The sequence below is a fragment of the Typha angustifolia genome, chromosome 12 (assembly GCF_048772165.1).
Source record: "Typha angustifolia cultivar Huaian chromosome 12, ASM4877216v1, whole genome shotgun sequence".
In the NCBI taxonomy this organism is placed as follows: Eukaryota; Viridiplantae; Streptophyta; class Magnoliopsida; order Poales; family Typhaceae; genus Typha; species Typha angustifolia.
The window spans coordinates 10,490,148-10,499,898 of record NC_133250.1 but is presented as its reverse complement, the minus strand read 5'-3'; the positions used below and the strand labels follow the sequence as shown (position 1 = coordinate 10,499,898).

Below are 9,751 nucleotides of genomic sequence, written 5' to 3'. Positions count from 1 at the left end.
TTTTATACTTATTTTTTGAACCTTGTCTTTTCTCTATTTGTAAATCACTACTTCTCTTTTCTTTATTTGCAAATCACTCCTTATCTTTTCCATAGAGGTTTTATCTAACTATTTAAATGTTGACAAATTAGTCCCCCTTTCAACTCTAATTCCAAAGGCAAACCCCGTTCTCTACAAAGACAACGACTTTATTTAGGATTTCGACATGGAGAAGGAAAGGACTGCTTTAACCCAAGCTTTGTCTGGCTTTCCCTCTAAATCTCCTGCAAATCTTCATTAAATCTATATAAAACCTATCCAAAATATATATAGACAGAGAGCTCACCCCAACCCCACCACCATCTTTTGCAATTTTTTCTAGGGTTTCTTTCCTCCATGGAATCTCTCTCCACCTCCACCTCCACTTTCTCTTCTAAACTCGTCGAATCTTCCCTCTCCCACCAGTCCTCGATCTCTTCTCTCCGCAAGATCCCAACTTGTCCAATTGGTTGCCCTAGATACCACGAAAAGGTCGGGTCTTTGAAGGTATCTAGGCTTCTGAGTTGCAATGCAAGGTTGAGAGCACTCTCTCGAGATGTTTCAGGCAGTAGCGAGGGAGATGAGGGCGCGTTTGTGAATGGGTTTGAGTTGATTCCGGACTTGGATTCGTCTTTATTGGAGGTATGTATTCGATTTTTTTTTCTTTTTTAATGATGTACGAATCGTGAGGTGATTTTGGTCTTCGATTGGAGAGACACCAATTTTGAACGAACTGATGATAACTTATTGTTTCATCTAATGTAAGAACCATGAAAGATCTTATCTTTATCAGAAATGTCCTTTTAATCAAATTAAACGAGTGCTATCGATCCATATATTCTCAAACTTGGCTCATTCGGTTTTTGTTTCTTTTCTAAATACTTCTAGTAATCAATACATCTTTGTCATCTTTTGTAGCTAAGGAATAACATGTTAAGGCTTTCGTTCATTTTTCCGCTAAAACAACAAAATCTAATCTATTTTTGTTTTTTTTCTTTATATTTGTTTTAGAGTGACATGATCGTAAATGGTATCAATAAAATTGGCATTACTGAATTTCCAAAAGAGGAGGTGAGATTAAGTGTTGATGGTGGCAGAACTAATGAATCTAGAGCAGGCCTTTTCCGAACACCTATTTCTGGTGGTGTCCAAAGTGCAACCTCCACTCACGATTTGCCTCCACCTGCTTTGGCTGTTCGGAATCTAATGGAGCAGGTATCCTGTATCTAAAACAGATGAAATGGGTTTCATCATTGTCACCGTATTTCTTTTTTCTTCTTTGTCTTCCAGATGTCTCCATGTTTTCATGCTAATCACTGCCTTTTAATTCTACTGTTTGTTTTGTATATTTCTGGTTACGAACTTTTCTCCATTAATCAAGGCTAGGTTTGGTCATCTGTCCACTATAATGTCAAGGATGCATCACCATCGTGAAGGATACCCCTTTGGTTCATTAGTTGATTTTGCAGCTGATCCTATTGGCCGTAAGTAAGATTTGTTATTTTCAATACACACTGAATATGTACTCTAAGTCAGTCAGGCATGGTTTTTATTTATTTCTCCAACTATTGTAGACCCAATTTTTTCATTCTCTCCGCTAGCAATCCACACACGAAATCTATTGGGTGATCCGAGATCTACGCTTGTTGTTCAGGTGGTCAATACTTTTCCCCTACAATTGGTTGTTATTATTACTCCTATCTGTGCTTGTTCTGTTGGGAATCTGAGATATTATTTTGTGCTGAGTTCTTCTTATGCTGACAGATACCTGGATGGAGTGGTCTATCAAATGCACGTGTTACAATATTTGGTGATATCGTCCCAATCCCAGCTGATTTCCAGGTGCTTCTCTAGTTATACTAGCTTTACCTAGTGGCATAGTTTGTTTGTTTTTTTCCATCTGATGATTTACTACTTTTTAGTGCTCTAGTTAGAAGCAAAGTTTGGTTCTTAGTTTAACCTATAGTTATGCCTCCAGTTTTAATCCTACATATCATTTGTGAGTTTTTTTGATAAATTTTTGTTCATTTACTGGAAGTATAATAAATTGCTCCTGGTTCAGGAATGGGGCCGTCAGCAGTATAAAGCCAAACACCAGCAGTGGGCATCCCAAAAATGGGGCAATTTTCACTATTACAGGATGCAGAGTATTAGGTTTGTCTACCTTCTCGAGAGTTTAATCTGCATTGCGACATCACATCAAGTTTTGTTATCTACGGTCCCCATCATATGATTATTTAATAGATAATTAGACAGTTAATGAGAACTTCTGCCATTACTAATTCTGTTGGAGCAATATTTGATGAAGGTTAGTATTGTAGACATATATTTATTATATGTACTTGTATATTTGCATGGGCCATGAATTTTTGTGAACATTACCTTGTTCCCCTTCTTGTTCAGGGCACTAAATCTAGTATAGGAGATTTCTACTCTCCCTCTGGTGTGGATGGGTGTGGGTGGGTGGGTGTAATAAGAAATATGAAAATAAAGGCTCTCTTTTGCACTTAAAACTTGGGGAAAACATTGATTGATTCATAGGTGCAGACCACTTAGATTTATTTAATTCGATAAATAGATAGACATAAGGGTAATCATTCTAAGAAAGCGTACTGTATGAGGATGACACATTCCTTAGGACTCCAATCTTTTGAGCAGAAATGCCTAATGGAGCTCATTTTTAGCTCCTCACTTGAATTTTTATTAAAATTATCATGGAAAACGAAAAATGTTGTATAAATGTGATGAACACTCTCTTGTATAATCACCAGTGACATATATTTCATGGGTGGGTTCGGCACTGTTGCATGGGTTGATGTGAAAGAGTATGAGGCCACTCAACCTGATAGGATTACTGTTGATGGTGGAGAACAAAATTTGAAGGTGAGCTTTGTTATACTAAATCTTTTGCCATTTTGCTCTTCTATTGGATGCGCTAGTAGAACTGCAAATTCAAATGTTGTTGTTTCACTAAGTGGTAACAGAATTCATTTCTTTGTGATTTTAACTTTTGAAAAGGAACTGAATGCTATGTTCTCAAAGTCGCTGAAAGAAATTTTATCCACTGAAGAAGAGATAGATGATGCAGCTTTCATATCAATAGATAGCAAGGGCACTGATATCCGTGTCAGGCAAGGGACACAGGTATCTTCTTGGCTAAACTGCTGATCCTCAATTTCTTAACTTTTATTTAATTAAGGCCTTATTTTACTATCCTTTAATTATATTTGAAGTTCCACATATAATCAACTTATTTGCTTATATCTTGCATAAATTTCTGAAAGAACATCATGACCTCTGCAACAAGTATGGTAAGATTGGGCAAATAACAGCTAACACCATGTTGATAATACCTAAATTTTGATGAAAAAAAGGAAAGAACTACAAAAACAATAAAAATAAACTATCCACTAATAAATATCACAAAAAATGTGTTTGGATTTTGTCTAAGTTAATGGTTGGGTTCTTTTTACATTCTCGAATCTTCTTCTCTTGATAATCTGAGGATCTATCTATCCCTAATGAACATCAATAATTACGTTTTCCTTTTCTTATGTTTTCTACTGATAGACCATTTATGCATATCTGTTCTATAAATATGCACAATGTTTTCTTGTTCGAATGTGCTAATGCTGTCTGTTTACATGCTACACAAATCTAATGAAACTCTCTGGAGTTTTTATTCTGAAGAATTTGTGCATATACTATATTCTTTAGTTCTTGTTGTGGCTCATCTTTTGTTTTCTAATGCAGTTTCATATCCAAAGGCTGTCTTTTGAAGTAGAACATGGAGTTCGGACTCTGGAGGAAGCCAAGGTGGCACTGCAGAAGATAATTAATAAAGGTTGCAGGTCAAAATCACATAGCAGGACTTGATTTTTGCAGCTCTCTTCTTAGTTAGCTGCTAAGAGAATACATATCAGTTCTACTTATCAGAACTGGCAGATCTCAATTCCCTTCCTTTTTTTTTTCTTCTTAAGAATAGATGTGAGCCCTCAAATAAGCGGCAAGCATTGAAGATATCTTTGTTGGTCTTTTGAGTTTATGTGGGACTTTGAACTGAAGACATATTGGTTACTGTAACTCTTAGCTGGTAGTAGATTATATTTTACCAGTGCAATAGCTGATTTTAGTGTACAGCGACTGGTGTCGCTTGGAAATGTCAGAACTCTGCTCTGTAACATCTTTATAGTTAGTTTAACCACAGGCTTCAGAGCATGCCAAAAGTGGATCTGTTGCACTTCCTGTATGTTTCTTTGGCAAAATTCACCGCTTACTCATCCATATCAACTTTCTTCTTTGTGATATGCCTTGTAAAAGTTTATGGTCTTTAATAAGATCCTCTAATTCTTTGAGCAGCCTAGAGTTAACTTCTTCGCCGTTTCTTTCTCGGATATTTGATCTTGTATATATGAAAAAAAACAGCAAGACATTTGTTTCAGAAGACTAGCTATCACCTTTTAATATATGGATTGCATCAGTGTAGGCAGATCACTAACCTCAATCTGCAGTAAAAGTTTTTCTTCTGATGAGAAGAAAATTTAGCATCAGATTTAGAACATCTGCTACAATGTTGATTCTTGTGTATGAAATCAATAATTACTGCCAAAAACTAATGGCATCTAGTATGAAGCCAGTAAATCATGAGAACTAATGAAAGTTGTGTGTGCCAAAGACATCAGAAACAACCAGTGAAGAACACTGAATGCTCTGATTGCTGAGAAGCCAAATTGCAGATGCAAATAACTTGAAAAGATAGACTTCAGCACTGTCTATTGTCTCTTAGCTATTTAATTGGCCTGCATGTACTATTTGTCTTTTTTATCACAACCTGACAAACATTTTTAGTGGCTAATTCGCTTGATCAAAGCTCATGATCTTTGCTTTTGATAGCAACTCTCTCTCTCTCTCTTGATAGTAGAGACCATTACGTTACCACTTGAATTCTTGTCTGAAACAGGTAGGTACATCAAAGCTCTGACTTTTCTTTTTCAATTTGATTTAATACTATTTTAATAAATTTTATTTTATTATCTATTTCAGTGTCTTTAAAACCATTGTCATTCCTGCTTGAACGTGTATGTATGTATGGCATAATTTAATTAACTGTCTAATAATTTAGTACTACTGATCAAGATTGCACACAATTCACCAACTCCATCCAATTTTGTGCATTTTTACCTTTATTATTGCTAGTTATACCTCTATATTTTATTTAGTGAATTTGAAAATTAAATAAATAATAAATAAAGTAGTGCAAATGATAGGATGAGATTATTTACGATTTACCTTCGATTCGTCGCGTAGGTGGGGAAGCCTTTGAAATCATGCCACTTGTCGACTTCTAATCTTGATAAAAGAAATATAAATTTAGACACATCTCTGTCTCCAAATCCCATGTAATCTAAGTATCTGATCTTTCTTTCCCAATCCTTATCTCCTTTTGCCCTAAAATCGAGCACTGGTATAACAACGGCGAAATTGAAAAATATCAAAACCTCTGTCAATTTCTCCTTCCTATTGGTTGACCATCTCCTTAATTCCCCCAATCTGCCATTCACCTTAAAATTACCTGTTTGCCCTCGCCTCCCCAAGCCCAGCTCTTTGCCTTTCGTCTTGGTTCGTTTATTCTTCGCTTCCTCCGTTGAAGCCCACACCCACCCCCCCAAGAGCTTGGAGAGAACACCGTCCCATGGCTACGAACCCGGAGAGCCCACCTCCTTCTTCTCCCTCCTCTTCATCGCGCCACTACTCGAGCATAACCCACGTGGACTGCGACCATATCATCTCGATCCTCCACCTCCTGCCTCCGGATTCCATACTCTCTTTTTCCATGACCTGCAAGAGGTTTAGATCGCTGGGATCGTCGAATAACCTGTGGGAAGCCATTTGCAGAAGGGATTGGGGCAGTGGTACGGTTGATGCATTGGTGGGCACCTTGGCGCCCCACGAGAAGACGGGATTGTATTGGAAGAGGCTTTACCGGCGAGTTTCCCAGTTGGGTTCTCTTTCTTGCCGTAGGATTTCTAGTAAAGATGGCTTCTTTCCTACTCCAAGGGCCTCTCACTCCCTCAATTTCGTCGATGATTGGATTGTTCTCTTCGGCGGGGGATGCGAAGGAGGTTAGATTACCTCTCTATTCAGTGATCAGCTTCATAATTTGCTCACTTTAGGGCTGTTTCACTTGTTCCTTTTGGTTTTGATTGATTCATGGGTTCTAATAGTTACATTTTTTTTTTGTTCGACATTAATTGCAATTCCCCTGATAAAGGATTCTCTTTTGATTAAGTTGAAGTTAGTATACCTTTACTTTACTAAAGGGATTCCCCTGCTGCCAATTCCGTTCCTTTACTACTGTCGAAGGTCTTTGATGCCATTTCTGCTAAAGATGAAATATTGAGGTACAAAGCTACTTATGGAGATTAGATGAATTCGGTTGACCATTAGATTAGCCAAAATTAGATCTGGTCTTTTTGTTTTTGTTCTTCTCTTTTGATGATTAGTAATACCCATCAAGGATGCAGTTGACAGGAGAAGGATAGTTCAAACATTGATGAGGTTAGTTTTACATCATAATACTGTTGGAAAACTTAACTTCCTTTCTTTTCGTGCATTTATTGCCCATGGGTATGCTATTTATTTTCTGTTAGCCTAGTAGAATGTTTGAAGCACTGGGTGCGCCTCAAATGTATCTCACCTACACGAGATTGTTTGGAAAGCAAAAAATGTTATAAAAGAGTAATAGATACTAGCACCAGGTTAGGAATTTATTTTCCAAAATTTCTTTCCCTTGCTATTGATAATTTGAGGAAACATCATTAAGGTTGTTCTCCTGATGTGCTGTCATGCACCCAATGTGTATCTGAGACTCAGATGGAATTTGAACAGCTGGTATTATTGTGAGACATTTTTTTTCATTTAATTTGACGTTGCTGTACAAGCACTTGTTTATCAATATTTGTTCTCCAGAAGGAACCATGCTGTTATTATCTTAGCAGAGACTCTGAAAAAGTACGCAGCATGGAGCTGCTACAAAATGTAAAAACTTCTGCAAGAACAGAACTTCTTGTGCCGCAAGGCATGTTCCTAGGTCTGATTATAATGAAGACAGATATGGATATCCTCCTACCTTTTATCTGTTATATGGAATCAATTAATGAATATCAACCTAAGTTTAAGAGGCTCTGTGGGACAATGAAGTAGAAGTTCATGACTAGTTATTAGTTTGATGCCAACCTTTCAGGAGTTTGTGCCATAATGTGCCATATTCTCTTTCTCTGCTAAGGCAACTCTATGGAAGGGAGTGATATTCGTGATGCAGGTAAGCTTGTTTGCGGTCTTATTTGTCTAATAAATTTCTCAATCCCAGTTGATAGAAATCTCAAGTAAATTTATTGATCAATCATAGGCATAGATCCTTGTGGAATGCTTATTTTCTACATGATGATGTACCAGATATAGCAACCAATGTCGAGTTATCTGCCTTTAATTTTCAAATACTGAATCTTGACATTAGTACACCTCAATAAGATATGTCCTCTTTAGTCCACAACTGGCAGTGAAGAGATTTCTTGTCTTCAGCTTCATGCACTAGGTGGAGTCTTTCCCATCTTTTAATAAGTTGGAAACATTTCAAGGATAATTATCTCCACCTTGTCAAAATTCAAACCTTCTTATAGTCTGACACTCCCCCTTGTCCTATTTAGGCCGCCATCTGGATGATACTTGGGTGGCATATATTGGAAATGGATTCAGCAGGGTACTAAGTTGGCAGCAGGTGAATTCAGGCATGCCAAGTGGGCGTTTTGGTCAGAGCTGCATCCTAGTAGGTGACTCTCTAGTCCTCTTCGGTGGTATTAACGATAGTGGAGTCCGTCTAAATGACACATGGATTGGCCAAGTAATTCGCGAAGGTCCATTTGAGATCAAGGTCTTGTGGAGATTACTAGAGGTAGGTCAATCTGCACCTCCTCCTCGTGGAGCCCATGCTGCCTGCTGTGTTGGAGACAGGATCATGGTGATCCATGGTGGGATTGGACTGTACGGCCTTCGACTTAGTGATACATGGCTTCTGGATCTGTCAGATGGCCTTAAATCTGGTAGATGGCACAAGATAGAGAATTCACGCGCATCACCTCCGCCTCGCTCAGGCCACACATTGACATGGATTGGACAGGCACGCGTGGTTCTATTTGGTGGAAGGGGTTCAGGTTATGAGGTGCTCAATGATGTTTGGTTCTTCGATGTTGGTGGCATCTACCCTGAATGGAAAGAGCTCAAGTGTGAGCTATCTAGTGTACTGGGTGAAATGCCCTTTCCTCGGGTTGGTCACTCTGCAACTCCCATACTCGGAGGCAAAGTTCTTATATATGGTGGTGAGGATTCACATAGGCACCGGAAGGATGACTTCTGGGTATTGGATGTGCCTTCTCTACTGAGTTTTCAATCAGGCTCCAGAAAATCACTACAGAAAATGTGGAAGAAGCTAGTAATTGAAGGTCAATGCCCAAATTATAGGTCCTTCCATGGGGCATGCACAGACCGCTCTGGGCGCTACATCTATGTTTTTGGAGGAATGGTGGATGGTCTTATTTATCCAGCAGAAGCCTATGATTTGAGGTTTGATGGGGAACTTTATCAAATGGAGCTCATGCTGCAATCATAGGAGTGTGATGAAAATATGGAATCTCCTGTATACAATGAAAAATCAATCTGTTAACGTTGTTGTATAGCTACCAGCTCATCATGATGTATAGCTCTTTATCAGCATCTGCGATCTGATAATGAACACAATTTTTAAAATAAATGGAAGATGCAGCTGAGTAGAACTTGTTCCATTACATGCACATATCTAGCAGAGATGTACACTATAATTTTATGTCTGATTTTATAATGGTTTAGCCTTTGGTTGCATAAATCATATCAGGTAAACTTTTGATGATGCCAATTTGTATTATTCCTCTGTGAAACAGTAAAATTATGACCTCAGCTTTTGTTAAGATTCTGAACAAGTTCTATCCAGGTGGTGAGGTTGCAGAAAGACATACCTTCCATGCTTTGAGTCTCTTCTTATGGACATCATCTCATCTTTTGTCTTCATCAACATCATAATAATCGCAGTCATTGATTGTTCTTCTTGGCCCCTTCGGTTGCACATAGTGAGATGAAAAATCCTAGGTTGGTGACCGATTCTGATATAATTTTACGGCGTGGACCACACTCCATGAATTAAGCAATAATTCATCTGAGCCACCTGTGAGTAAGTTTCTTATGAAAAGTTAGCATTACTGCATTGCAACAATGAAGAGCCAAACTGTAGATATGGATTTCTTAAGATTTGGTGAGCAGTAATTATATCTGTTCTTGTCCAAGTGTACTGATGCATTTAAAGTGATGCATATAGAGCATGGGAAATCATCTGTGGTTGGTGGTATGCTTGGCTGCATTCATGTAGAAGCATGTGCACCTTCATGCATTATGCTGGGGACCATACAGTTTATATCTCATTGTGGTCCTATGATAAGCCATTGTCATATCAATTTCCTTCTGCTCCATTCAGGAATTATTGTCTGGTTCTTGCAGTTTGAATCAGTATGGGCCCCTGACTTCTTGGGACCCAAAACAAGATGATCTCCTCCTTGAGTCCAATTTGCCATGGCATGCCACCTTCAAGGAGGGATACTGGATATTGGATTCTATTTTCCTCCTCATCTGATGGTAAAACTGGCAAGTA

The 9,751-nt window shown here is 38.2% G+C and overlaps 2 protein-coding genes across 2 annotated transcripts; both read left to right on the top strand.

Annotated features, from left to right (window-relative positions):
• The first annotated feature begins 202 nt into the window (after nt 1–202).
• On the top strand, nt 203–4,132 carry LOC140772713 (uncharacterized). Its single transcript, XM_073114913.1, has 9 exons — nt 203–660; nt 1,030–1,233; nt 1,400–1,502; nt 1,593–1,672; nt 1,783–1,860; nt 2,081–2,172; nt 2,790–2,901; nt 3,037–3,162; nt 3,772–4,132. Exons 1-9 carry the CDS (start codon nt 376–378, stop codon nt 3,892–3,894), a joined length of 1,203 nt encoding a protein of 400 aa, XP_072971014.1. The 5' UTR covers nt 203–375; the 3' UTR covers nt 3,895–4,132.
• A 1,348-nt stretch (nt 4,133–5,480) lies between these two features.
• Nucleotides 5,481–8,961, top strand: LOC140771943 (F-box/kelch-repeat protein At1g51550). Its single transcript, XM_073113792.1, has 2 exons — nt 5,481–6,140; nt 7,725–8,961. Exons 1-2 carry the CDS (start codon nt 5,711–5,713, stop codon nt 8,681–8,683), a joined length of 1,389 nt encoding a protein of 462 aa, XP_072969893.1. The 5' UTR covers nt 5,481–5,710; the 3' UTR covers nt 8,684–8,961.
• The last annotated feature ends 790 nt before the right edge of the window (nt 8,962–9,751 follow it).